Source organism: Sus scrofa, chromosome 6 (genome assembly GCF_054392235.1).
Source record: "Sus scrofa isolate SSC_HxYL_T2T_F1_AM1 chromosome 6, Sscrofa_HxYL_maternal_Yorkshire_Landrace_v2.0, whole genome shotgun sequence".
Lineage (NCBI taxonomy): Eukaryota > Metazoa > Chordata > Mammalia > Artiodactyla > Suidae > Sus > Sus scrofa.
Genome location: NC_139388.1, coordinates 28,668,096 through 28,696,006, shown reverse-complemented (window position 1 = coordinate 28,696,006; position 27,911 = coordinate 28,668,096). Strand labels below are relative to the sequence as shown.

General features: G+C 48.0%; 3 protein-coding genes across 49 annotated transcripts in view; 1 reads left to right on the top strand and 2 right to left on the bottom strand.

Annotated features, from left to right (window-relative positions):
- The window catches only part of TK2 (thymidine kinase 2), a 1,024,677-nt gene that overhangs the window by 970,214 nt on the left and 26,552 nt on the right, over window positions 1-27,911 (top strand). For 26 of the 46 annotated variants that reach the window (XR_014805791.1, XR_002344553.2, XR_014805792.1 and 23 more), the window contains exons 1-2: window positions 25,272-25,447; window positions 26,365-26,402. The exons of 1 other annotated variant lie outside the window; for it this stretch is intronic. Coding sequence is in view for 30 of the 45 variants with exons in the window: in XM_084960159.1 (XP_084816285.1) it covers window positions 25,333-25,447; window positions 26,365-26,402 (153 nt within the window). In the remaining 15 variants the exon portion in view is untranslated. Of the gene's footprint in view, window positions 1-25,271; window positions 25,812-26,051; window positions 26,183-26,364; window positions 26,403-26,962; window positions 27,059-27,911 lie in introns of those variants that run through there. 19 more of the 46 variants (XR_014805789.1, XM_084960157.1, XM_084960147.1 and 16 more) reach the window with 8 other exon arrangements.
- LOC110260932 (uncharacterized) lies at window positions 4-13,650 on the bottom strand. Its single transcript, XM_084960109.1, has 5 exons — window positions 13,038-13,650; window positions 10,359-10,517; window positions 9,473-9,689; window positions 2,517-2,615; window positions 4-363 (listed from the first exon to the last, which is right to left on the bottom strand). The coding sequence occupies exons 1-5, from the start codon at window positions 13,266-13,268 to the stop codon at window positions 20-22; spliced, it is 1,050 nt and encodes a 349-aa protein (XP_084816235.1). The 5' UTR covers window positions 13,269-13,650; the 3' UTR covers window positions 4-19.
- Window positions 13,809-22,457, bottom strand: CKLF (chemokine like factor). Of its 2 annotated transcripts, none has more exons than XM_021094004.2 (4): window positions 22,239-22,457; window positions 20,640-20,798; window positions 16,505-16,600; window positions 13,809-13,996 (listed from the first exon to the last, which is right to left on the bottom strand). In XM_021094004.2, the coding sequence occupies exons 1-4, from the start codon at window positions 22,314-22,316 to the stop codon at window positions 13,880-13,882; spliced, it is 450 nt and encodes a 149-aa protein (XP_020949663.2). In that variant the 5' UTR covers window positions 22,317-22,457; the 3' UTR covers window positions 13,809-13,879. The 2 variants fall into 2 exon arrangements, with proteins under 2 accessions (XP_020949663.2, XP_084816316.1); XM_084960190.1 differs by having other exon boundaries at window positions 22,261-22,403.

Here is a 27,911-nt window from a genome sequence, read left to right as displayed (position 1 = left end):
CGGTTTAGCAGCACTGATTTTATGATCCGCGTTGGCAGAAGTGGGTGACAGCATGCGAGCTCACTGGTTCGAGTGGAGGGAGGGAGAAATCGAGGCTGCTCGCGAGGGTGCTTTCCAGGTTCTCGACCCTCCGGCCTGCGAGGGTGCCCTCACACCTGACCAGCTGTGTAGCTTCACGGTTGTCCTTGTAGGTGCGTTTGGGCCTCCCGTTTTGGGTACCTTTGCGGTAGGGTTGGGTTTTGAGGTCGAGGGGGGATTGGCTTCGGTGTCGATTCCCAGGGCTTTTTTCATGTTCTTCCTCATCGTCTTGGTGACCACAGTCGCGTCGATGAGACACACGATTGCAGCTGTGAGACACAGGGTCTGTCAGGCACAAGAGCAGAATGGAAGGAAGGTGGGATTACTTTGCAGCTCCACAGCCACCTGTCCCCCCAAACCCGTGGGGGCTGGGGGAGGTGGCTGCGGGCAGCCTCCTGTCAGTCTCTGACCCACTACCACCTTCTTGATGTCTGCCCTGTTGGCTGCTGCAGCCCATCTGTCTTTCCTAGAGAAAGGGATTTGGGAAATGGGCTTTTCTGCCAGTGACGACTTCGTGTGAGCCCAGAGGCACCAGGACCAGAGAAGGGTACTGATTTTAGGAGGCTCCAAGTGGCACTGGGGTCCTGAGGGGTCCCTTAGTGGAAAGGACTCTTGGGTTATGTTCAAAAGGGCAAGAAAGAGTTTCCAAGGGGACCAACTAGGAGGAGGGGAACTCCAAGTACTGGAGGAGGTCTCCAAGGAATCTGGGGTTGCTGAGACCTGGGTGTGGGGTGAGGGGGCAGAGTTGAAGCTGGAGAGGTGCAGGATCTGCGACTTGATCAAGAGGAGAGATGAGATTCCACACTCAGAAAGCCCACTTGTCTGTTAGGAGATGAATGGAAAGTGAACCATGCTGGTGGAGGGGAGACCAGTGAGGGGCCTTCGGGGTTCCTGCCATCCAGGTAAGAACTGATGGAGACCAAGGGGTGGGAGCTTCTGGCAAAAATGAGAAGACTTGGCTGCTCAGTTAATAGATGGGGGTCAGCGGCCGACAACTCCTGAGATTCCAAGTGCTCCCTGGCTCCTGCCTGCCTGGTGTGTCTTCTTATGGTCATTTAATTCCTGGCTGCTTTCATGAACTTTTCCTAGGTAGGTCTTGCTCTAGCTAATCTGTGAGCTCCCTCAGGGGGTAGGGACTGTATTCCCAGCACTAAGCTCAGGCCTGGCACAGCCCAATGGGATTGGCAAATACTTACTGATTATGAAATGAATTCAAAGAATTGAAACTTTTTTTTTCTGGATTAATTTCTGTTCCTTTTGCTTAACTTCTTGGATTAAGGCCGCCCACCCCACTCTCCACCCCCTGTCTTCCAAGCATTTAATCTGCCATTTCCTGTGCTCTTCCTGTGATGAAGATTTGTTCCAGCCTTGTGACCCAGAGTAATGTATTTAACCTCAGTTCCCATATCTGTAAAAATGAGAGTTGTACAGATTAAAACAGAATGTGCCTGGCCTGGAGTGGGAACTTCCTTCCTAAATGGGCTGAGTCACTCACTTGCGACAACGCACTTTCTCCCCCCCCACCCCCACAATCATTCTTTCTCCGAGATTTAAAAATGTAAATCTTGGAGTTCCTGCAGTGGCTCAGTGGTTAACGAATCCGACTAGGAACCATGAAGTTGCAGGTTTGGTCCCTGGCCTTGCTCAGTGGGTTAAGGATCCAGTGTTGCCGTGAGCTGTGGTGTAGGTCACAGACGCAGCTCAGATCCCGCGTTGCTGTGGCTCTGGCGTAGGCCAGTGGCTATAGCTCTGATTCGACTCCTAGCCCAGGATCCTCCATATGCCGCAGGAGCGGTCCAAGAAATGGCAGAAAGACAAAAAATAAAATAAAATAAAATAAAATAAATAAAAACGTAAATCTCTAATCCAGAAAACTCCTCTTTATAGACAAGAACATCTTGTTACAATATTTAAAATAATGATGTGTATGAATTTCAAAAGGGGTTCTGTAGCCTTGGTTTTGTACCTATTTGGAGAATGAATATTAGAATGAAAATTTTCATCAGAGTTCGCGTCATGGCGCAGTGGAAACAAATCTAACTAGGAACCATGAGGTTTTGGTTCGATCCCTGGCCTCACTTAGCAGGTTAAGGATCCGGCGTTGCCGTGAGCTGAGCTGTGGTGTAGGTCGAAGATGCAGCTTGGATCCTGCGTTGCTGTGGCTGTGGCGTAGGCCGGCAGCTACAGCTCAGATTAGACCCCTAGCCTGGGAACCTCCATATGCCGTGGGTGTGGCCCTTAAAAAAAAAAAGAATGGGGATTTTTATGAGCTTAGAGTCTGTGCACCTTCAGATCATCTGGAAAAAGTCAGTGTGAGGAAGATAAGGGGTAGTAGTGGGAGACGTTCTGTAAATGAAATGATGATGATCTACCAGTTTCCCTTTTCAAAGAGTCAGGAAGTACTGATTTTAAATGGAGTCATGAAGGCCTCTACTTACCCCTCCAACATAGAATAAATGCCTTCTTTCCTTTTCTCGCATCACCAGGGCCGCAACTACTAAAAGGAACACAGTAGTAATGAAACTGTTGATAAGATCCTGCAATAGAGAATTGAAAATTGTCAAATTTACATGAAAATGTAATTTCAGAAAGTATTGAAATTAGTTACCTATCTAAGGATGGCTGCCTTTTAAAAACTTTCCCTTTGACTAATATTGAGGCACCCTCAGCAGCATAATTCTTATATCTTCCAGAGACATGAGTTTATATGATTGTAAGGTGCTGGATAGGTCTGTCCACAGAAATGGATTTAATTTCATTAAAGAACACTCTTTAAAAAAAAAAAAAAAGGGAGGTTCCTGTTGTGGCGCAGCAGAAATGAATCTGACTAGGAACCATGAGGTTGTGGGTTCAATCCCTGGGTTAAGGATCCGGCATTGCCGTGAGCTGTGATGTAGGTCGAAGATGCGGCCCTGATCTGGCATTACTGTGGCTGTTGTGTAGGCCGGCAGCTGCAGCTCCGATTAGACCCCTAGCCTGGGAACCTCCATGTGCTGCGGGTGTGGCCCTAAAAAGACACACACAAACCCCCCCCAAAACCCCAACTTTTCCATCGGACTTTTTAAAGGGCATAGGAGAATGAACATGGAAGAAACCTCAAGGTCTGGGGGCCTTGCCCAAACTGACCCTCCGTACATATGGTCTTGCTGCAGTTTTGTATTTTATTTTTTTATCTTTTTTTTTTTCTAGGGCCACACCCGCGGCATATGGAGGTTCCCAGACGCAGCTAGGGGTTGAATCAGAGCTGCAGCTGCTGGGGTTGAATCAGGGGTTGCAGGGGTTGAATCAGAGCTGCAGCTGCTGGCCTATGCCACAGCCACAGCAACACCAGATCCGAGCTGCAACTTTGACCTACACCACTGCTCACAGCAACGCCGGATCCTTAGCCCACTGAGTGAGGCCAGGGATTGAACCCCCAACTTCATGGTTCCTAGTCGGGTTCATTAACCACTGTGCCACGATGGAAGCTCCTGAAGTTTTGTATTTTTTTTTTTTTTTGTCTTTTGTCTTTTTTTTTTTGTTGTTGTTGTTGTTGCTAAGTTTTGTATTTTAAATTAAGATAGATTCTGTATTCTATTCTATAATGCGTTTAATATAAAACTAAAAATTTAGATGAATACTTGACTGATTTAATTTCACTCCCAAATCCGCAAATCAGTAGGACCGATACTCTGAAAGCTGGATCATATTTCTTCTGTGGGGTCACACCTTCCAAGAAGGCAGGAACCCATCTGAGGATCAGGCCTAATATTCTGAGGTGAAATTGACTTTCACTCTTTCCTAAAACATGACCAGAATTGGATTTGCCCTGACATTGATAGGCTATTTGTCCTTCTTTCTGGACATGCGTCCTGGGTTCTTCAACTGTCTGTTTCTCCATGTGCAAGGTCAAGGGTGAGGCTGAGGGGTGGGGCACACCGCCGAGGAGCAGCAGCAGCGTGGGGCTCTGCTAGCAGAGCCATCATGCAAGAGAGGGTTCTCAACAAATCAGTGGCACCAGTGTGTGGGGAGGAGCAAAAGCCCAGGGTCCTGTCACCTCTGTATGGCCCGGGTAGCTAATCTGAACATTTTTAAGGCTCTAAGTCTTGGTGGCTTGACTTGATGGTGTCCGCCTGTCTGGCACTTGCACTGCCACAGCAAGGAGCGCTGCTCTGATGGCTGTCATGGAGCGCCTCCGTGGGCTGAGCCTTTCCGGGTTATGATCTCATTTAACTCTCACAAACACCCTCCAATGGCAGTATTGTTAGGATCCCCATTTGAAGAGACTGTAACAGAGGCTTAGAGGAGCTCATTAACTTGCTTTCGATTGAATATCTGCCAAGGAGTGGAGTCAGAACTCAAGTCATCTTTGCCTCCCATCAGGGACACCCAAATAAGGAGGAAGTGAACGAAGGCTCTGGGTTGGACGTGCAACATCCATCGTTGGCATTTTCCGTGGCGTGGGTTATGGAGGATCACAATGGTGTGGGACAAATGAGGTGAGAGTGTTTTCGGTGGATCCGCTCTTTCGGCCCGCCAGCTCCCCTGGGGTATGTTTTATCTGCCCTCTGTGTCAGCAGGCTAATTTTTGATATGGGGATCCTGATGGGCATTCACTGGGTTCCTCTGAGGATTAAACAGCCTAATGAATCTGAAAGCACTAGATAAGGTGCCTGACGTCTAGTTGGCAGCGGGAGTGCATCAGAGTGTAGATTCTTGACATCTGCCTTCAAAATGTGAACAGATAGTAAACTTCCTGTGAACCCCATGTGGTCTTCCTATTGAGATGAGTGAGCAAGGAGCCGTATTATGGGACTTTCCTCTTGGAAAGGCACTGATATCTGTTGTTGGGCTCCTGTTGGGTAACACTAGAGCGCGGAGGGGAACATGAAGCAGGGCTGGTGAGGGCTGGAAGTCAGTTCCAGTTGGCTTCTGTAGGTTAAGCGAGAAGTCTGCCCACAGCAGGGCAGGGACAGTGGTTTGTAGCTTTGCAGGCAGCTTAGCATCTGAGGATGGTGTAAACCAAGATATTCAAAGATGTGAACAAGGACTCTCATAGGAGTGTAAAGTTTTTAAAATAAAAATTAATGAGCTGTGATCTAGATCATTGAGAATTTGGATAAAAGCACATTAATAATGCTAATACTAAAATAAATGCAGATTCGGTTAGCCAATCGTTGACTCCCTGTCAGAATTCCATCTCCTCGCTGGGCTGTTGGAGATCATAGTTTACTCTGGTCCTTACTTGCAAAGAAGGGCTCTCCTGAACTGTCCCTTGGAGGTCACACTTGCTTTGTACCTGACATTTTTATTGTAGCTCACAGTTCTTGAGTGTTTACTATGTGTCCCCTGCTGTGCCAAGGTGTTCTAGTTTGATTCTCACAACAAACTGTCCTCGTCCCCAGCTTACAGATGGGTTGCTCAGCCGGTAAGTGGCTGTGACCCTCTGCAGTCTGATTTGAGAGCCCAAGGGCCTTCTCCTGATTCACCCCCTCCTTTTGCCTTAGACACAGACCCTCTTGTGGGCCTCATCTTTGAGAGAGAGAGAGAGACACGATAGAGAGTGAGTGAGAGACAGACAGACAGAGAGAGAGGAGGGAATGTGAAACTACAGCAGAGCCTTGCCACGTCCAGAAGGACTTCCGGCTTCCCCATAAATACCATCTTTACCCATCACACAATCTTTTTCTTTTTCCCTTTGACTAAATACCTTGTTGACTTACATAGCCTCCTCTGACAAAATGAGAGATGGGTTTGTGACTTGACTATTATTTTTTCTATAAAGTTCCCAAACTGTTCCCTGAGATAAAGTTGTGTAGAATTAAAATTGGGAAATAGGGAGTTCCCATCGTGGTTCGGCAGAAATGAAATGTGACTAGTATCCATGGGGACATAGGTTCGATCCCTGGCCTTGCTCAGTGGGTTAAGGATCCAGCATTGCTGTGAGCTGTGGTGTAGTCACAGATGCAACTCAGATCTGTAGCGGCTGTGGCTGTGGCATAGGCTGGCAGCTGTGGCTCCGACTTAATCCCTCGCCTGGGAGCCTCCATATGCTGCCGGTGCGGCCCTCAAAAGACAAAAAAAAAAGGGGGGGGGGAGAAAATAAAAGATGCTTGGATGGTGAATATATATATATATATATATATATATATATATTTAAAATCACTGAATGTTAGGAAGAGGTTAAACATTTACAGTTTATTTCACAAAATGTTGCATTTGTTACAAGGGTGTGTATACAATAAACATTATGTGGTATTCAGCTAATGTCAACTTTTGTTGGCTCCATTTGCACCTTGGAGGTCTCCAAACACATGGCAGAACATGGGCAGTTAACACCAGAATTGTTCTCATCGGTCTTATTTGAAGGGAACATTCTAAAGCTGATACCTTTTATAAATGTAAAGATATTGCCTATGGTTTTGGAATCATCCCTTCAACAGAGTTTTAGGTAAATATTTGTTTATTATGCCCTTTTTTCTAAGTTGCTTTCTATTGGGAAAAACATCAGCTTGACCAGAACTCATTTTATCTAACCATGTTGGGAAATATCTGTTACCATGTAGAATTATTAAAAATATGGGCTATTCAGAAGGCAGTGATTATAATTTGTACTTTTCTTGGATATACCGATAGGTCACACTAGACTAGGGTGGGTAAAATTGATAATGAAATCTAAAAATGACGGAGTTCCTGTTGTGGCTTCGGTAATGAACCTGATACCAATCCATGAGGACGTGGGTTCGATCCCTGGCCTTGCTCAGTGGGTTAAAGATCCGGCGTTGCCATGAGTTGTGGTGTAGGTCGCAACACAGCTTGGATCCCGCATTGCTGTGGCTGTGGCATCTGCTGGCAGCTGTAGCTCCGGTTTGACCCCTAGCATGGGAGTTTCCATATGCTGTAGGTGTGGCTCTAAAAAGACAAAAAAATTAAAAAAATAAATCAATAAAAATGAAGACAGTGCCCCTACCACAGGTGGGGTGAAGAAAACTGTCTTCCCACCAGCTCTGATGCAGAGCCAGGCTAACAGGTCAGGGCTGGCTGGGAGTCAGATTCCCACCCTCTCCATCTGTCTGGCAAAATCGAGAAGCTGCTGCTGAGACTGGGGTGGGTCCCCAAGGCCAGGCCTCATCACCTCTGCAGCGAAGGAGGCCCCAAGACCCAGAGTCTCCAGATCTCTGCAGGTCATCTGTACGGGAGGCTAGTACTCTTCGGTGTTGCCCTGCTGAGCGTCTGAAGCCCTGATTTATCAGACATCCTATCTCCCTGCTGGACACTTTCACCCTTAGCCCTTTGCCAGACAAGCACGGGAGCAGGGAAATAAGGAGCTCTAGTTTCATGTGAGCCTTTAGGAGAACGGCCACTGAAAATCAGTACACCTCTAGCGCTGGGCAGGCCCTTGAACCTGTGTGGAGCCTTGGGAACCGTCACTATAAGAAACAGGGCTTCCCAAGTGACTCCTGCAGCTTGACGCCATCCCGTCTCCAAATCCACCTACTTCCGGAAGCATCAGGAGGTCTCTTCCTAGGCACCGATACTGTCACTAAACCAGCACATTTCCTACTGTGACGAGGCCTCCCTGTTAGCACCCAGCGGTAGCTGCTTGCCCCTCTGAGCAACCATATGTGTACACGTCCTTCACCTTCCAGGACCTGAAAGGGCAGATTAGAAAGGAGAGGAATGGATCGGAGAAGAGAACAGTTTTGGATCCTGTTTTGATTGGCCTTTTAAAAAAATGCATAATTCAATGAATTTCATTATATTTAGAGTTATGCAATCAAAATCGGCCTTTAAAAAAAACCTTCCGGGTCAATTAGATCACTCACCATCTGACCAACTATGTTGGTTAACATAAGGTTGCTGGATACTGCTAGCTAGTTGGGCAGCCTTCTTGATAAGAGTTTCCCAACTAGGACGCTCCTGGGAGCCCAGCAGGCAGTCCCCCTGTGCTGTTCCAGCCCCCCTACCCTCACCCCGGGGACGGGAGCAAGAAAAAGTCAGGCGCCTCGAGTCATGCTCTGGGCTCCTGAAGCTCTTTGAAGAGAAGAGACTGCTCTCCCCCAAGGACAGAGGTGGCAAAATGGGCCTGACTTTAACAGAGGTGACTGAAGGCCTGCGGCTCTACACCAGCTGGCCTGAGTTGCCCGTGACAGTGGGAACAGCTCCTCTCACGGGACACCTTCCTGCTTCTCGCTTGGGAGACCCATCTCCGGCCTGTCCCTGAGGCGTCCTGGACACTCCCCCGGCCCCTCCAGGGCAGCACGGGGCCCCAAGGCTCCTCCCTCCTGCTCTCCACCTTTAGGGCCCTGGAGCTTTGCTCAGGGGGCTCCCGTCCCCTGCCTTCCCCCCCCACCCCCCGCCACTGACCCCAGCGCCCTGGAGCCCTTAGTCCCTGACCCCCAACAGCTTGTTCCCTGCCCCCACCCCCAAAATCAATTCACTGCTGCCTCCACAATTTACGAAAACAATAAGAAAAATGAGAGGATACAGAGAAGATAAAAATCGAGAGGCTGTGAGGAGGACAAAGCTGTAAGGAGGGTGGAGAAAAGTCCTCACCGAGCAATGGCCTAAAGTCTGGAAAGAGTCCGGGCTTGAGAGTCAGGCAGACCTGGGCTCGAATCTGAGTGTCCCTGTGCCTCACGTGACCATGGGCAGCTTCGTCTCTTGAATCCCAGTTTCTCATCTGGGTTGGTGTGAGGATTGAAGAAGCTAATCTCTATGAACAAGTATCTGGTACATGGTATGTGCTCAAAAGCAGTCCCTTTACATTCCCTTGAAAATTTCCACGGACAGGGATTTTTTTTTTTTTTTTTTTTTTTGTCTGTTTTTTGCTCTTTCTTGGGCTGCTCCCTCGGCATATGGAGGTTCCCAGGCTAGGGGTCTAATCGGAGCTGTAGCCGCCAACCTACGCCAGAGTCACAGCAACGCAGGATCCAAGCCTCGTCTGCAACCTACACCACAGCTCACTGCAATGCCGGATCATTAACCCACTGAGCAAGGGCAGGGACCAAACCCGCAACCTCATGGTTCCTAGTTGGATTCGTTAAGCACTGCGCCACGACGGGAACTCCACAGACAGGGATTTTGGTTGCCCGTCCGAAACCTCTCCATGGCTCTAGCCCTCCGTGCCTAAGAGGCTCTCCCATGCGTCCAGTTAGAGTGGCTCAGGGCTTGCCTGGTCGGCTTCCCTCTGTGCGGCAGACATTCTATGGGACAGAGAGAGTTCAGCAGCCTTTTCAGAAAATCCCTCAGATGCTTGAGGAAAATCTTTGTGGAGTCTTCGTTCAACAGGCACTGGTCCTTCCTCACAGCCAGAGAAAGGTACTCTAAGAAAGTGGGGTGTGGCAGAGGCGTGAGGTCAGAGGGAGGAGGGTTCACGGTGCAAGAGAAAACAGATCAAATGGGGGCCTCTTACTGTCTTGTGGGGTCCCACGAACATGTTGTAGTGAATGTTTAGTTTGTGCCAAGGCTTTTGTGATCATTTGCATGTTACAGGAACCCTGCAGACACTTCCTTTCATCACGCTTTCCCTTTGCAGAGTTTCCCAGATGGGGAGACTTGAGGTTCAAGTTCTCATAGCTAGTAAGGTGGCAGGAACCAGGAACTGGGCCCATGTCTGTATCTGGACCAAACTGAGAGGATGCAGCCATGAGGATGCAGAGCCTCACACTCCACATAAAGAGAATGTATCTGAGACCTGAGGAACTAGCTTTGGAGGTTTTTCAGTTGGTCCGGAATATGAAATTCTGGAAAAAACTACTGAAGAAGGCTATGCGACGTCTTTTCCTAACTACTCCACCACATGGTACCCTTTGGGAAGATGGAACCTTAACACGCATGACAAGGTTGACTCCTGCAGTCTTTCAGGGCACCCATGACAATTTTCTACAGCTTTGCTATGTTGTAGAAGTACGCTTTTGAGAGGGAATGCTTGCGATCTATTTGTTAGAGAGGGCACTGTTTAAAAAGTAGAATAAGCATGTGCAAGTATATACAAGCAATATACTACTGAATATACTAAGTGGAATTCTCTTGAGGATGAACTGAAAAGTACCACGTGTTCAGGGCTATAATGAGACGGAAGCAGGTGTGTGTGTGTTGGTTGTCCTATAGACAAAGGGATTCAAGGAATCTTCCTGGGCAGTAGGCTAGTTTCTTCCCTGGGACTAGGGCGACACCCTGTCATGGCTCAGCTATATCCTTGTCCAGAGAGGATCACTCTGTTGCACTCACTTGAGGAGAGTTTTTACTGTGGGACTGAGGGCACATCTTATATACAAATTATGAAAATGAACACTTACAAGTAAGGGCCAATGTAAATAAGTCATCAAGCGGTGAAGGGTTAGCATATACATTAGAATGAATAAAACATCGATGCAGATTTCCAGAATTGTGACTGCTATATAGGACTCCTGGGCCTCCACACTGATGAAACAAACTAGTGCCCCTAGGAGAAGGCCCTGCAGCAAAAGAAACAGGATTTGTTTTAATGCAGATGGACTATTAAAAGACAAAACAAAACCACATATTATTTTCCAAGTTCCTTATATTTTTGGAGTTCCCCCTGTGACACCATGGGATTGGTGGCGTCTCTGCAGCACCAAGATGCAGGTTCTATCCCTGGCCCAGCACAGTGGGTAGCATTGCTGCAGGGTTGCAACTGCAGCTTGGATCTGATTCCTGACCTGGGAACTCCATATGCCACAGGGCGGCCAAAAAGGAAAAAAAAATTCCTTATATTTTTAAGAAATGAAATAACACACAAATAAAAAAATGCACACAGTACAGAAGTTTCTTTCTTCTCCTTCATCCCAACCCTAGTCTGTCTCCTTAAAAGCAATCACTGTCAACAGTATATATTTCATACCAGAAAGAACTGTGTATATACAGGTCAAGTAGAGTAAATACATTATTGACTTTGATAGAAAGTGAGGTACGGCCACAGCTTTCTTTCCAAACAGCTGCTGATTATCTCAACACCATTTACTGGGAAACACCACCGATCTGAAATCCAACCTCTATCATATACTAAATTCTCATATGTATTCTGGATGCTTTTGAGACTTTGCGGGATCCGAGCCACATCTGCGACCTACACCACAGCTCACTGCAACACCGGATCCTTCACCCACTGAGCAAGGCCAGGGACCGAACCCACAACCTCATGGTTCCTACTCGGATTCGTTAACCACTGCGCCACGATGGGAATTCCAACTTTTGAGACTTTTTTCCATTGAGTTGCTGATTTCTTCTCTAGTGCTTCTGAAATTACAGGCAACTCATTTTATGTTGTATTCCTGTCTGATCTAGTCTCCCTTTAAATACTCATTCTCAGATTGCTTATGTTTCTCATTTTCGTCTGGTCAAGTTCCCCAAATTAAGCCTGTTGGTTTTTTAAGCGGGATTTCCTTTAATTTATAATACTGAAAGACTTCAAAATTTAGTCTTACTCTTCAAGAACAAAGTATGTCTTTCTAGTTATTTTAGTGGAGTATAAAATATCTCTGAGTTGAGTTTGAAAGTTTTCTTCATATAGGTCTTTCACATTTATTTCATTTAATTTTAGATATTTTATCATCTTGATTGCTCTTGTAAAGAGAAATATTTTCTTCTGTTTTAAATGCTTGTTTGCTCATTTCTACTGAGTTAGTAGAAATTATCTTGTTTTAAATTGTTTTCCAGTTGATTTTATTTTTTAGATCTATGATCTTATCAGCTGTAAGAAATGATATATTTCTCTTCTTCCTTTCAAATGTTTCTCACTTATTCCTTTTTCTTGTCTAATTGTGATGACTAGTGGTTCCAGAAAAATATCAAATAACAGCATCTATAGTGGGCATCCTCCTTATTCCTCATTTTAATGGGAATACTTTTGAGGTTTAATTATATATGATGCTGACTTCTGAGTTTATTTTTATAATGTCAGTGAAATATCTATGGTCTCTTTCTTCTTCCCTCGTTCCCCCTCCCTTTTTTTTTTTTTTTACAATCAGTGATGAATGTTGAATTTTGCCAGATACCCTGTTTGTGTTCTATACCCTATGTGATAGAATATTCTAATTATTTCTCCTTTTACTTCTGGTGGATTAGTTTAATAGAGCCATAGTATTGAATCACCCTTATATTTCTTCTTCATGGTGTATTTTTAAAGAGTGCTGATTAATATTTTCTATTAATATATTAATACTGTTACCTTGATACAAGTGACATTTCTATTTAGTTTTCTTTTTCTGAACTTGGTCAAGTTTTGATAGCAGTGTTACTGTAAAAATAGATCAAAAGTGTTTTTTCTTCCTCTCTTCTATGAAAAAGTTTGAAGAGTATCAGAATTGCATACCATGAAGGTTTGAAAGAGTTAATCTGTGAAACAGTCTGGGCCCCATACATTTTTGAAAGATGCTGTCATCCCCCGCCCCCCCGCCCCGTTTAGGTTTTTCTCTATTCTGGGATCAATTTTGGTAACTTATATTTTCCTCAAAAATCAACTCTTTGATCCAGTTATTCGCATTTATTTGTTTTACAAAGTCTTCTTGTGAATCTTTTCAGTTTCTTCGGGGGGTTGCGATTATTCCCTTTCTGGCTTCTAAATTTAAATATATCCCCCTCCCATTTTTTTCCCCTATCGTATTGACTAGTGGTTTATCAGTTTTATTGGTCAATTCTGTTACGTTTGTTTGCTAGTTTACACATTCCCGCTCTCATCTTCATTGTTTCCCTAATTCCCTTTGTGAGGGGAAGCCTGAGCAATGCACGAGCGCGCTGGCGGTGGGGCGCTGGGGTGCGGGGCTGCGGAATAGCGCCAAGTCGAGTGGTCAGTTGAGTGCGTGCGAGGAGCCCGGGGAGAGCGGGAGGAAAGGGGAGGCGAAAAAAGCAAAGGGAATTAGGGGAGCTTTCCCGGGGTGGCGTCCCTGGGAATCCCTCACTCCCTGAGGCTGAAGCCGGCCTGCAGCCGCCCCACCCGTCACCAGCTCTCTGCTCACCAGCCTGATGATCTTCAAGAGTCCTGTGGGCGAGAGGAAAAAACGCTGGACGCTGTCCCTGAATCTGGGCGGGACTTTGGCCCGGCCCTCGGCCCGCTTCTGGATGGCCGCCTTCTCGCGTTCGCTGGGGGGCTCTGGTTTTCGAGCCGCCTTGAGTCTGGATGCGGACGGCGGCCTGGATGCCGAGCCTGTGGGGTGCACCGAGCGCCCGCGCCGCCCCCAACCTGCCATGCCTCCTGGGCGTCTGGGACGCCCCCGGGGTTTCCAGTCCTCCGAAGGTGCGTCGTCGTCTTCAGGATCCCCGGAGGACCCCGGGCCGGGTGGTGTCCGGCTGGGCCCGCGGCTCTGAGCCCGCACGGCGGCGGCCGGCTCTCCCCTGGGAAACAGCCGCGCGCCCCAACGGCTGCGGCCGCCTGTGCCTCGCGCGCAGTCGGCTCTCACTGCCGGCGCTCGAACCCAGCGCTCCAGCCACCCTCGTAGCCCCACGGGGTGGGACGCCGCTGCCCAGCCTGGGCACTCAAGGTCCCCGAAACCCCACCACCTCCGTGCTGCTAGCCAGCCGGGCGGCGGGCTGTGGAGATCGCTTAGGGTGGTCCCGGCGCTTTCTCCTCTGCCTCCCAGGCCCCCGAGCAGGAAAAGCGGATCCGAGCCGATCCAGGCACTCCCAGCGCTCTCTTGGATGTTTCAGTGTGGGTGAGCGCTGGGCGCACAGTTCCTAAATCTCTTCTTCCAGCTCCTAGATTGAGGTTAAAATGAGAACTGCAGAACGTATGTGTCAGAATAAAGAGCTGTGTTTAATACTTAGCATCAACTAAAAAGGAATGAATGTAAATTCACAAAACTTAGAATTTGTCATGAGCAGAGCTTTTCTGATAAGGACCACTTGGGTTAAACAGCAGTTTTCGGTAAATAAGGGCCCCGTCGGCCATGCAGAACACCGAGGCCACCAGTCCAAACACCTGAAACAAAGACACAGTGTCACTACTGTGACCATGGACACACAGGTTTTAAGTGGTCTGCCCACCAACTTCCTCTCCTGCCAGGGCACTAGCAATGTTCCCTGCAGTGTCACCTAATACTAGAATGGGAAGAGACTGCGGAGATCATTTTATTCTTATTTCCAAGTTTCAGAAATACCTTCCTAGAATGAGGGAAAGGTAATTTAAGTGAGCAGAAACAGTACTGAAGCGGAGTTCCTGTCCTGGCTCAGTGGTTAACGAATCTGACTAGGAACCATGGGGTTGTGGGTTCGATCTCTGGCCTCCCTCAGTGGGTTAAGGATCCTGCATCGCTGTGGCTCTGGCATAGGCCAGCAGCTACAGCTCCAATTCGACCCCTACCCTGGGAACCTCCATATGCCGCAGGAGCGGCCCTAGAGAAGGCGAAAAGAAAAGAAACAGTACTGAGTGGTGTGGGCTCTGAAATAAATACGTGTGTGGACCTCTTGACTTGCTCCTGGACATGCTGTTTTTAAGCCGTATGGCTGATATTTAGTTACCGATCATTTCTATCCCCAGTGTTCAATGGTTTGACTCTCTTACTGCAGCTCTACTGAAGAAAAGGTTAAGTGGCCTTGCAGAGTGGGAGTGAGGGGATGATCCAACGTGAGCTCTCAAAGGCTGGGCGACATGCACTGAAGGGCTGGGACTCTCAATCGGCCTCAGGAAAGCAAACCTGAGGGAAAGGGCATAAACTAGACCATGGGCTCTGATGATGGCTATTTGAGAGCTGCTGTCTGGGCTGGAGAAAGGGGATCCCAGTACCTGTGTGCTATTTCACCAGCTCTATCCAACTGCCAGGAAGGCTGGCTTTCTGGCACAAGACACAGTGCCTTTTCCATCCTGAATCTCAAATGCAGCTTCCTAGGTTCTGACCACAGTAAGTACCCCTTACCCATGCTTTCATGACTCTGGTACCCAGCATGTCGCTGGTTCCTCCACCTGGAACCATCCCCCTTTTCTCAAACCCTTTATTCCTGGCAAACTGGGATTCCACTGTCAGAAGAGGTAGTTGCTTCCTCGTTTCTGTGCCCCACAGAACTCTGTTAACAACTTAAATATAGCTGTTTGCATGTTTGTCTCCTGTATTAGGCTCTAAGCAACTTGAAAGCTCATGTTCTAGTCCAGAGCTATCCAAAAGAAATATAATGTGAATCACCAACGTAAGCCATGTAATTAACTTAAAATTTCCTAATAGCCATGTTACAAAGTGAAAGAAAAAAAACAGTGAAATTAATTTTAATAGCATATTTTATTTAGCCTGATATATCCAAAATAGTATAATTTTAATATGCCATCAATAGAATAAAGGTATAACTAAAGTATTCTGTGTTATTTTAGGGGGTGGTGTTAAATCTTTGAAATCCAGTGTGGATTTTACAGTGAAAGCTCATCTCAGTGCAGACCAGCCCCACATTTCCAGTGTTCCGTAGTCACCTGTGGCTTACGGCTCTAAACTTTGTCAGCACCTACCAAAGTGCACTTAAAGAATGAATCAGTCAATGAATGAGTAAATGAGTAAAAGAAAATCCTAGGCCTCATCCCTCTTTCTCAACAGTAGAGGGACGAGGTTATCTTTAGGGACAAGTGGGAGAAATTGCTGTTACAGCACCATCTCATTTGTGGAGCAATTCCCATCCCTTAGGAAGTTGCTTAGGGCCTAAGGGAGGAGTTGAGAAGCCATGGATTCTGAGCTATGTGGCTGCTTTTCCTTGGTGGCCCATACTATGAAAAGATGAGGAAGTAGGAGGGAGATTTATGTAATAAGAACCTCCTGATTCATTTCTCTCAGTCAGAACCTAGAAAAGCCAAATGATTTTGAACCACCTATAAGAAAACTCAGAAGACTGTCAGATGGAACGTAACTGAATGGCTTGACCCTTTCGGTTGGTTTCAGCCTGCCTTCCACATTACACTGATTTGCTTCTCTTCAAGCAGTGTTCAGAATAATCCTTTAGCTGCAAGGCTTCCTGCCATCTTTTCCCCTTACAGTGACTCATCTTCTGTTATATCCCACCTGAAGCAGGATCTGGACAAGAAATAACTGAGCTCAGAGTAGTCTGTCTCACCTTAATTAGTGGGTTATATCCTTTTCTTGAAAAGGGAGAGCTGGGAAACTCATGCGTGATTTGTTCGTTTTTTGCTTACCATCAGGCTTCTGAGAGCTAAGTATTATAACTGATTCCAGTAGCTCTTCTCAGTCTAGTCCAGCCCTATGTTATGTATCTATGAGGAATCTGGGGGAATATCTTGGTTTGGTTAACTTCAACAGTAGTGTGAAATCATAATCCTTCACATAAATCAGGGCCTGGGTTCATACACAGAAGTAGGAAGCCACAAGGTGCTAGGTGCCGGCATAGGAGCCTCAAGGATGAATACAGTCTAGTTTCCTATTCTTGGGTCTATTTTTCAAGTAAATTTGAATGCTGATCAAACTTGAAGGGAGAAACCAGAAAGACCTTCACTTACCCCTCCAAGGACTATGTACGTTGTGGATTTTGGGATCAGTGCCAATATAGACACAGTTATCAAGAACACAGCTGTTACCAGTGAGTTGATAACATCCTGAAAACACAGAATAGAAAGGTCAGCTTTACATGAAGATCACACACACGCACAAAGAATCAGCTCCCTAAAGATCTCAAAAGTTCCATTTTATTAAACAAGATTTGTCTAGTTTAAAAAAGTAGTTTAATTTCGTTTTAGGAAATCAAACTGCTGCAGCAACACATATATTGTATTTGGTCTGCAATGATGCCTAATGGTTCTCCTAACCTATGATATACCAATCTTTTAACTCCCTAACAGGTTTTTGTTTTGTTTTCTTTTGTTTATAGAGCCATACCAGTAGCATATGAAAGCCCCCAGGTTAGGGGTTGATGGGATCTGCAGCTGCCGACCTATGCCACAGCCACAGCCCGAGCCACACTCACAGCCACGTGAGATCCGAGGCACGCCTTCGACTTGTACCACAGCTCACAGCCACGCCGGATACTTAACCCACTGAGCGCGTCCATCCTCATGGACACTAGTTGGGTTCATTACTGCTGAGCCACAGTGGGAACTCCTGAGGGTGGGCTTACTTTGTGGCACAGTTTTCTGTCCCTGGAGCACTTGAGGGGGACAGTCAGAGGAAGCCTGTTCTACAAACTGTGTTCGTTACTGCAGCTTTGGGACAGTGATACACATCACAAATCTGAGTGGAGATGACCAAGCCCTTTCCTCATCAGCGAAGGCAGTGGCCGTCAGACAGAAGTGTTTCCAAGTTACCTTTTCCCCACCTACAGGTTAATTGAAATCTTCAGCCATCGTTCTGTCCTTTGCTTTTGTTACAGTAAAAGAGCCACAGGCAACTTCTCCAACTGTGCTCTGTCCCCATTCCTGTCAGCCACTCTGCAGGGACCTCTCTGCTCATTATCCTCCTCTGTTTGTCCCTGACCAGGTCTCCTCAACTCGGCGGTGGCCCCTCTGTTACAGCTGTCTCCTTGCCTGCTCAGTCCAACTACTCCCGCCGCTTTACTGTTATCTGTCTGCTCAAAGCAAACCATTCTGGGAAAGGTCACTGGAAGCCTCTACTGATACAGTCCCTAAATATATATATGTATTTTTTTGGGGGGGGGAGTCTCTCTTTAATCTCTGACGTCATTCACCACTCCCTTCTTCTCGATGTGCTCCCTCTCTTGGCTTCTGAGACGCGGGTCTGCCTGGCTCCTGTTCACCCCGATGCTCTTCTTTCCTCGGTTTGCCTGCGTCTTGCTCTGTTCTCTCTCCGGGGCCGTCCCAGAGCTCCCTCCCTGTCACAGCGTGATGACCGCCAATGAGCGTCAGACGCCAGCATCTCCCTCTGCCCAGCAATGAAAACCTTGTCTTTTTCGAACGGAACTCACGACACAGCGCTCTCCTGAGTCCTTCCTCCTGTCCTTCCTGTCTCATTCTTCTCTCTCTCTTTTTTTTTTTGGCCACCCCCATGGCCTGTGGAAGTTCTCGGGCCAGGGGTCGAACCTGCTCCACAGCAGTGACCCAAGCTGCTGCAGGGACAACACCGGATCCTTAACCTATTGTGCCACAGGAGAACTCACGTTCTCCTCTTGAAGTGTCACTTTCCCCTGATTTGCCTTCTGGCCAGTCCCGTCAGTCAGTTCTCATCAACTCTTTCCCTCCAGCAACTGCTTTAACCTTAATTCAGGCCTTTCTCATTGTCATGTCTGGATTAAGATAACCGACTTGTGGTCTCTCTCTGAGACCTACCTCTAGGTTTGTTCCTCTTCAAGCCACCCACCATCTCCTCAGACATCAGCTAATCACGTCACTCTCCTACTTAAAAACCTCCTAAAGCTTCCAGTGGCCTCTGGGTTGAAACGCAAGGCATTGGAAGCCTAGCACACTCTGACCTTGAGAGGCAGTAGCCTCTCAAACCTCCTCTCGTCCCTTCTTCTTCACAGCCACTCAGGTCCTTGAGGGTCCAGGTCTTTCTCCCCCAGACCCTAGCACACACTGCTCCCCTCCTGGCAAAGCCCTCTCAGCGCCGCGTCAGTGGGCTAACTACTGTCCTGCCTCCTGCCCTCAGCTCAGGCTGTTTCCCCTCCGCAAGCCTGTGAGGATGTGGTTCCCTTCCGTGGCAGGGAGCCTCCACACCAGCCGGGCAGACGGCTGGCACAGCACCCCTCACACTGAATTGCTCACTCGTCTTGCTTTCTGGCTACACCAGTGGAAAGCTTCTCAAGTGCAAGATTTGAGTTTTGTTTTTTAAGAGAACCTGTGACAGAATCTGGGGATAGAGGATACTTAGTATTTGTTGGATAAGTGATTTCCTGAGATAAAGAGCAGAGAGGAATTTGGGTTTCATGGTGGCGTCATGATAACTTAGCTGAGTATACAGCACACTTTCTTTTCTTTTTTCTTTCTTTCTTTCTTTTTTTTAGGGCTGCACCCTTGACATATGGAAGTTCCCACGCTAGGGGTAGAATCAGAGGTACAGCTGCTCTGTAGCTGCTGGCCTGCGCCACAGCCACGGCCACGCAGATCCAAGCTGCATCTGTGACCTACACCACAGCTCATGGCAACGCCGGCTCCTTAACCCACTGAGCCAGGCCAGGGATTGAACCCTCATCCACATGGATTCTAGTCAGATTTGTTTCTGCTGTGCCATGATGGGAACTCCTCATAGGACCACTTCTAAGAATATGATATCAGTCAAGAGTGAAGGGCAGAGATGTGGAGACTGCTTTCAGAGTGCTCACATGGGCAATGCTCCCTCTCAGTGTGTTCTGTTACATTTTGAGCTCAGAGTTTATCACTGGGAGATGTAAGAAGCTCCAGTTTGGAGAAAAACGCTAAACCGTGTTAAGTTGTATTAACCTTGGAAAAGCAGAGAGTGAAGAGTAAGTCTACAACTTTTTGAGCACAAGATTAAGGGGACGTGGACCGGGGCCATCGTCTCCTTGGGGAAATCCTTGGAATAACTTGGCTTGGTCCTTCCTGCCACTGCACGATGGTCCAGGCCCAGGGCCCGAAGAGGAAGGCCTTGCAATCTCTTCCCCTAGACCGCCCTCCAGTCAGGTCCAGCTCTGAAGTGTAGACCAAGGAGGCATTTGGAGAGGTGCTCTGAAGGCCCTCTCTGTCTCGTAGCTTTCCACCTGGGGGATTGTGTGTGATGCGCCTGAAATGCTCATCACTGGCCTTGCAAGGTGGTTCTAGAAGGTAGCACCTGCAGGCATGCATATGGTATGAGAATAGCTCTAAAGTCCTCTTTCCTTAATACAGGTCATCGGCTTGGATATCATCACTTTGGAAGCCAAGAGGATGTGACCATGCAGCTACCAGCAAAGCCACAGGGTACAAGGGCAGCAGGGGGTCTCAGAAAGGGGACCTGTGGAAATGGGGTTTGGGAGATAAGACTTGAGAGAGGACAGGTGAGGTCACTCAACTTTTCCTCAAACCAGCTTATAGTCCAAGCTGAAGGGCCAAGTTCCCCCTTAGCTAATATCGTCATCTTGCCTATTTTGAGAGGTTCCAGAACCAAGTGGGCAACTGTTCCACTGAACAATTATTCCTAATGCCATGAGTAAGGCCATATGCTACTAAATAAGGTTCTACAAGATGCGTTAAAATGCTTTAGCATTAATGAATACAGTCATTTTAAAGTAAGATAACGTTGTGCTTTATTCAGCCTCTCAAATTATTTTGATTTTCCATTTAGGGATCAGGGATCTGTAAGATGTTGATACTCGGGTATCTGCCTCCATCTCTCTTCCCCAATTTTGAGGCCATGGCAACATGCATTTAAAAGGGGAGTAAAGGTGAAGAATGCTCTATCATTTTATTAACCATGATCTCTAAATTTATTTTTCCTTTGAAGATCTACACCTAAGTGAATTCTCCATACAGAAGGGTCAGCCACATTTACTGATAGAAGGTGCTCGGTGGCTGCCCTGCTTCCTTGACAATCTCCCCTGGAGCACATTAGCAGAGGGTAGACTTCCTCCTCTCCAAGCCTGTGAGAGATTCCTTCAAAGCTTCAGAAAACTCGAGAACAGAGTTTATCAAAATATCTCACTATGGCAAGAAAAAGCAATTAACTTTAACGATGAAACTGAACACTTACAAGCAAAGGCCAAAATATACACTTCATTAATCGGTCAAGTCTGACTAAATACAAAAATATGAAAAAGAAAGTAACAGTGACTTCAAATCCAGTGATGGCAATGTATGGCTCTGGGGCTTGTGCGATGATAAAAAAGGTCATAGATGTCACAGTTAGCGCCTATGGGGAAAAAAAAACATGATTTATGCAGGGATTACCAAATACAAGGTGAAGCTATAAAAATGATCATCTCTAAAATACCTAAGTAGGAATTCCCTGGTGGCTCACCAGTTAAGGATCTGGCATTGTCACTGCTGTGGCTTGGGTCGCTGCTGTGGCACATCTGATCTCTGGCCCAGAAACTTGTGCATGCCTTGGGCCCCGGGCAAACAACAAAACAAAACGAAACTAGATAAATGGGTTTCTTCCAAACACACACACACACACACACACACACATCTAAAAGAGGTATGACTATAATGAATGGCTGTCAACTTCTCTTTGTGTTTTAGAAAACTAGGTGTCCCTCTCTGTTTTAAGTCTAACTAATTATTCCACTTGTATACCTAAAACTATCACTTCCCACCTCTGTCCTCTCCATCTTTTTCCAGTAAATCTCTCCTCCTCCTCTAGTTCCTTACCTCATCTTATAAACACATCTAACGTATCGTCTCTTAACACTCACACCCCCCTTCCTTTCATCCTGCTCCCCACAGAAATTCCTGTTTTCTGCTTCTCTCTGCTGAGAATGTACTGCCTTCCCAAGTGGCCATTTAATTATGGCAATTTTCCCAATGGAAAAATTTCCCTCATATTAAGCAGAACTGTTTCCTTGTAACTTAAAAAGGGTGGGGGGGCATGTGGAAGTTCTTTGGCCAGGGACTGAACCCTTGCCGCAGCACCGACAAGAGCCACAAAGTGACAACATCAGATCTTTTGCCCACTGAGCCACAAGGGAACTCCTCCCTGTCACTTTTAATTTTCCACCCCCTGTCCATATATGTCACCTTTTTAAAATTTAAAAATTATTTTCTCCTTTTTCTTTATTCTTCTTGAATTCCTTCAACATATTCTCCTATGACAATTTCCACTTTTCTTAAGAGCCAGGTAGCCTTCTTCCAAATGAGGATTCATTCTCTCCAAACCTCTGTCCAGAACTGGCTGCAAAGTTCCTGGCATGTCTGGCGCTCCAGAAACTGGCAGTTACATCATCCTTGCTCTGGACTGTATCAGCCTTGAGCTCTCTCACATCAAACTTCTGGGTTACAGTAAATAAACGCAGTATCCACCAAAATCCCTCAGTTTTTGTTTTGTTTTGTTTTATTTTTTAACCTTACTGGTGTCTGAGTGGTACAACAGATGTGCCTTATCTGGTAACCTGGGTACCTGATTTGTGGGTCCAAGTGTAGCTACGTTTCTCTCCTTCTACATCCCCGTACCCCAACCCCGAGGGGTGCAGAGCACACCGCCTTGCCTCTGGGGAGGCCTCAATAGAAACAAGGTTGGAAAAGAGGACAGGGCATCCACTTTGCGCTTTGCAGCCCTATCTCCCCGCGCGTGAGCGCGCTGGGACCCCGCCCCCACGCCGTCCCCATCCCGCGCCCGCGCCCCCACCCTCACCAGCCGCAGCATCTTCACTTGCCCTTTCACGCTAAAACAGAAGGGGCGACTCTGCGCTTTAGGCTTCGGCGTTGGCATCGCGCCTGCAGACCCAGCAGCCGAGCTTCCTTATCAGTCTTCCTGCCCAGCGCACCGCTCTGCCAGGCTTCGCGCGGCGACTACAACGGCCACTGCGGCCACGCACTGCCCTTCTAGGCTTCCTGCCCTCGCGCGCTCCTGCCTCCTGCGTGTCTCGCCGTGGCCCGCGCTCTGCACTCATGCGCTTGCGCCCCGCTGGCGAGCCGCCAGACTGAGGCTTTGGCTGTGCTGAAAGCGAAGGCTCGAATGTGGTAAATGCAGAATCTGTGTGGTGTGAACCAGTAGCCTAGGCCTCATAGCCTATTCCTGCCCCAAGGGGAACCCAATCGGGTTTTGTGAACCTGTTTGTTCTGCATATTTTATTTTATTTTTAAGATTGGAGTTCCTCTTGTGGCTCAGAGGGTTAAGAACCAGACTAGTATCCATGAGGATGGGGGGTTTGATCCCTGGCCTCTCTCAGTGAGGTTAAGAATCCCATGTTGCCACAAGATGCTGTGTAGGCCTCCGATGTGGCTTGGCTCTGGCTTTGGTGTAGGCCAGAGGCTGCAGCTCGGATTGGACTCCTAGCCTGGGAACTTCTGTATGCTGCAGGTACGGCCCTAAAAAGAGAAGAAAAGAAAAAAAGATTATGTCTTGCTCTTTCCTTTTTTGTCTTTTTGGCCATGTGCTCTTGGGCTATGGAAGTTCCTGGACCAGTGATTGAACCCACATCACTGCCTCCCACTGGTGCTTGTTCTTTCATGGAACAGCCTGGTGCCCTTCAAATACTCAATTCAATTCCCTTTTATTGAGGGGGGAGTAGTGCCCACCACATGCTTGAGTTTGAATCCGAGCCACAGCAGTGACAATGCCAGATCCTTTAACTACTAGGCCACTAGGGAATTCCTTGATTCCTATTTTTCACATGTGCTTCTGTGAACCAGTAGTTCCATCATCTTGGAGCCTTTCTTTTTAGGGCAGTGACATATATGTGGATCCTTTTATGTGATTTAGATTCAGTGTTAAGTTGGCCGTCACCTCAGTCCTTTCAGAACATTGTGGATCTTGCCCATCTCACCTTCAGTCCTTGTCATTTAGTCCACTCTGACCAGCAGGTACCTCCAACAGCCTCATCCCAAGTGAGTCACAAAATGTTTTTTTTTTTTAGGTCCACACCTGTGGCATATGGATGTTCCCAGGCTACGGGCCTAATCAGAGCCACAGCTGCCGGCCTACACCACAGCAACATCAGACCTGAGCCGCATCTGCGACCTACAGGATAGCTCACCGGCAACACTGGATCCTTAACCCACTGAGCAAGGCCAGGGATTGAACCTACAACCTCATGATTCCTAGTCGGATTCATTTTGGCTGTACCATGATGGGAACGCCACAAAATGTTGATCCTATTCCTGAAGTTTGTTTGTGGAGGGCACATTTGCCCTGTGCTGGGTCTGTGGCAAATATTACAGGAAGCAAAAGATGGGGTTGTGGCTTTCCAGTAACAGATCTGGAAACTGTGAACCCTCTTGGAAATGGCTTCCTTTTCCCTGCCCACGAGGTGGCTGCTAGCATCTTGTACTTTTGGGAGAGGTGGGAAATCCCTTCCCCTAAGCACTGGCGTGGACGCGCACACAGTCACTGCTCTTTGCTACACAGCCTAGGTTCCAGGGCTTGGGCCTGTTGAGGTACCCTATCTACCTCACCCGCTGATTTTTTGCTACCCGACTATGAACAGGATTTCCAGGCTTCACATCCCTTAGTTGTCTGTCCAGTGGGAACGTTAATGGTGCCTTGTTAAAAGATAAGTTGAGGCATATCAAACGTTTTCAGATTTTATCTGAACAATAGCAATTCAAATCGGGCAGCATTCAAACTAGCAGAGAGAAAGTAGTTCTAAGGAGCTGTACCAAATGAAAGGCAGAGGGAGTGGGGACAAGGAACTTATACTAGGCAAAAATGCCAGCTGGTTATTGCAAGATTACTTTCCTTTAGGGGATGGCAGGGAGTCTGTTTTGCAGATTTTTTTTTTTTTTTTTTTTTTTTGCTTTTTAGGGCCGAACCCACAGGATATGGAGGCTTCCAGGCTAGGGGTCGAATTGGAGCTACAGCTGCCGACCTACGCCACAGCCACAGCAACTCATGATCTGAACCTACACCACAGCTCACCACAATTCCAGATCCCTAACCTGCTGAGCAAGTCCTGGGATCAAACCCGCAACCTCATGGTGTCTGGTCAGATTGTTTCGGCTGTGCCATGATGGGAACTCCTGTTATGCAGACTCCCTAACTAGTGCTGATCAGGAGATGCCTGATTGGCTGGTCTAAGATTCCATTTCTGGGAGAGCCAAAACTGTAATTAAGTCTTGTTTTGGTGAGTGGTACTTAGCATAAGCAATTCCATTTTGAGCCTGTTTAAAAAACAAAAGCAAACAACAATAACAAACCCAGCTTCCTGAAGGATCTAGTATATTTACAGTTCAGACCCTGGAAATATCAGGGTCCAGAGGAGAGAGGCTATCTGTAAAGCAGGACAGATGGCCTTAAGTTGCAGCTCCACCCCCCTGACTACTTCTGATCACTTCCAATAAATTGCCTAAGTCTCCGAGGATCAGCTCAACTCGGACAATATCCGTTTGTAAGATTGTTGGGAAGAATAAATGACACTGAAAGTGTGTGCCAGGTGCCTGGATAGAACAGGTGATCAATTAAGTAATCTCCAATAATTAATTAACCAATCAGTCGCCGGTACTACTGGCCACCCATCCGCCAAGTTTTGCCAAATCACAGGTTCATTCCGCCTGGGTCTCCTTCGCCGGAAGAGTTTCGGGTTGCAAACCGCGAAGGGACCCTCTCACCTTAGAGGGAGGGGGAAATGAGACGTGGTTTCTTTAAGGGAGGGGCGGGGCGAAGGGCGGGGCTCGGCGCGCGGAGGCGGGCCCAGTCGCACGGGAGCGCTCGCGTCGACTTGCGCCGGAAGGAAGCCGGGGCTTGGGGCATCCGCCCGCCGAGCCTTGGGGCGTCCGCCCGCCCGGCCATGCTTCTGCGGCCGCTGCGGAGCTGGGCCTGCCGGGTACTGCGCTGTGACGGCCCCGGGAACCCCGCCTCCGCCCCGGGGTCGCGGGCGGCGCAGCGCTGGGCCTGGCCTCTGGGTAACACGTCTCTCTGTTCCCTTCGCAGATGTCCCGGATACGGCCGGCGCCTCGGGCCATCAGCTCCACTCCCTGCCCTCGGCTCTTGGGACCCGCCTGCACCCAAAACCCCTCCTCCGAGGCGCCTGGGGGAGGGGCGGGGCGGTCGTTGGCAGGGGCCCCAGAAGCGAGCCGGCAGGGGGTGAGCGGGACCTTGGGGTTCCGGGCTCCTCTCCTGTTCGGAGCCAGCAAGTCCTCTAAAGAATCCCCCTCCCTGTTGGGCCCCGATGCCCCTCGCGGCTCCATTCTCTTGGCCTTGGGGGAGATGCGAACTGGGAGCTGCAGATAGCAGTCCTCGGTGCACATTGGTGTCAGTGAACAGTGGGTGGGTTAGCCTCGGTGCCCTCCCTCTCCCCCGGGAATGAGAGCCCCTTTAGAGCCAAGTTCTGGCATTCTTTGGCCTCGGGCTCTTCAGTGGCAGCTTAGAACCCCCTATGAAGTGGGGGGAGGGGGGGGAGCCTCGATGTCAGCCCTCAGCTTGCAGGAGAAACCTGGGTCCTGAGCCAAAACCCGTGCCTGCTGTACCCGTGAGCTGTGTGCTAGCGAAGGCCGCTCTTCTCTTTAGCTGGACTCCCATCAGTGAAGATCATAAATATGAAACATGTGGAAAATGGAAAGCATGATACACTAAGTGAACAAAGATGAGCACAGTTGGGTCCTACACGTGCCGACAGGACCCAGGCGGCAGTTGCATAGGTAGACAGCCTTGGTGGGTCTGCCCCTATCCACCTAGGAGGGTCCCAGGTGTCAGTGGAAAACAGTTTTAGGGCAAGGAGTAAGCATAACAATTACTATTTTTGTGGTGGTTTAGAAAATTAGGACAAAGAAGAGCGAGCTATTTAAAACTGAGTTTAAAATTGATTTCCTTTCTTTTGTAGATAAAGATAGAGAAAATGAAAAAAAGAAAAAATCAGTGGTAAGTCTCTCTTATGTACACTGTCTTCAGTGTAGGATTATATGTATATACATAATACACACATACATGCACATATATGCATGTTTTGAGGAAGGGAGCGAAGGAGGATATACACATAGTTAAAAAAAAAAAAAACCCAAAAAACAGGGAGTTCCTGTCGTGGCACAGTGGTTAATGAATCCAACTAGGAGCCATGAGGTTGCTGGTTTGATCCCTGGCCTCACTCAGTAGGTTAAGGATCTGGCGTTGTTGTGAACTGTGGTGTAGGCTGCAGATGTGGCTCGTATCCTGTGCTGCTGTGGCTGTGGTTGGTATAGGCCTGCAGCTACAACTTGGATTAGACCCCTAGCCTGGGAACCGCCATATGCCGCAGGCGCAGCCCTAGAAAAAGACAAAAAAAAAAAAAAAAAAAGAAACAAAAAACCGAAAATGAATACAAGGGGATCTTCAGGGCTAAGAAGATCTTTCTCCATCCCTGGGCCCCAGATCCCCTCCCCAGAGGCCACCTCTGATACCAGTTTTACCAGTTTCTGCTATGGCCTTCGTGGGTATCTCCACAGGTAGACGACTGCATGTACTCACAGCGTGGATTTGGAGTGTTAGCCTGATGAATGATGACAGAAGGATTTGAAAGGTGCTCCTCCTGTGTGGGGAAGGTTGGTTTGACTATGGGTTAGTGGGTGGCAACCTGGCTGTGAGGGCAAGTCTGCTGACCACCACTCCCAACCCACCACTGCTGAGACGGGCAGTTGGGTGGGGGATCACAGAGAGACCAGGGGTGTCCACAGACATGGGTTTAGCCAGTGCAGTGACTTTGAGGTGCCAGCTCTGGGGTGGGGCTGCAGCTGGTGTGAGGTTGAAGGTCAGAGGAGGATCAAACTGGACATGTCCATGGGATGTTGGAGCCATTTGCTAGCTGTGGTGGGGAGCAGTATTTTAGTCAGCGTTAATCTAGAGGCTCAGTTTCTTTTTTTTCTTTTTTCCCCTTTCATTTTTGGTCGTTCCACAGCATATGGAGCTCCTGGACCAGGGATTAGATCTGAGCCTCAGTTGAGACCTAAGTTGTAGCTGTGGCAAAGCTGGATCCTTAGCCCACTGTGCTGGACCTGGGATCAAACCCACGTCCCAGTGCTCCCAAGATGCCTACTGATCCCGTTGCGCCACAGTGGGAGCTCCCAGAGGCTCAGTTTCTTAAAGGAGCTGGACGTTGGTAGATATGATTGGGAAGGGGCTGGCTTGGTGGGTGGTGGCAGGAGTACCTTGCCTGGGATCTGTAGAGAGCTGAAGCTGTGGGCAGGCCCTCTGGGGTACGTGGGGGGATGGAAAGAGCCTGGGAAGGAGAGAAGTCACATGAAAAGGACTGGTGATGAAAACGCTTGAGATTTATGGAAGCTTGTCGAAGCTAGAGGTGGGGTAGAGTACGGCAGCAGGCACCGTAGATGGGGAGGGGCATTGATGCATTATTGTCCAGTTGAATGTTGGGCTAGGCCTGTCCTAGGTGCTTTCTGG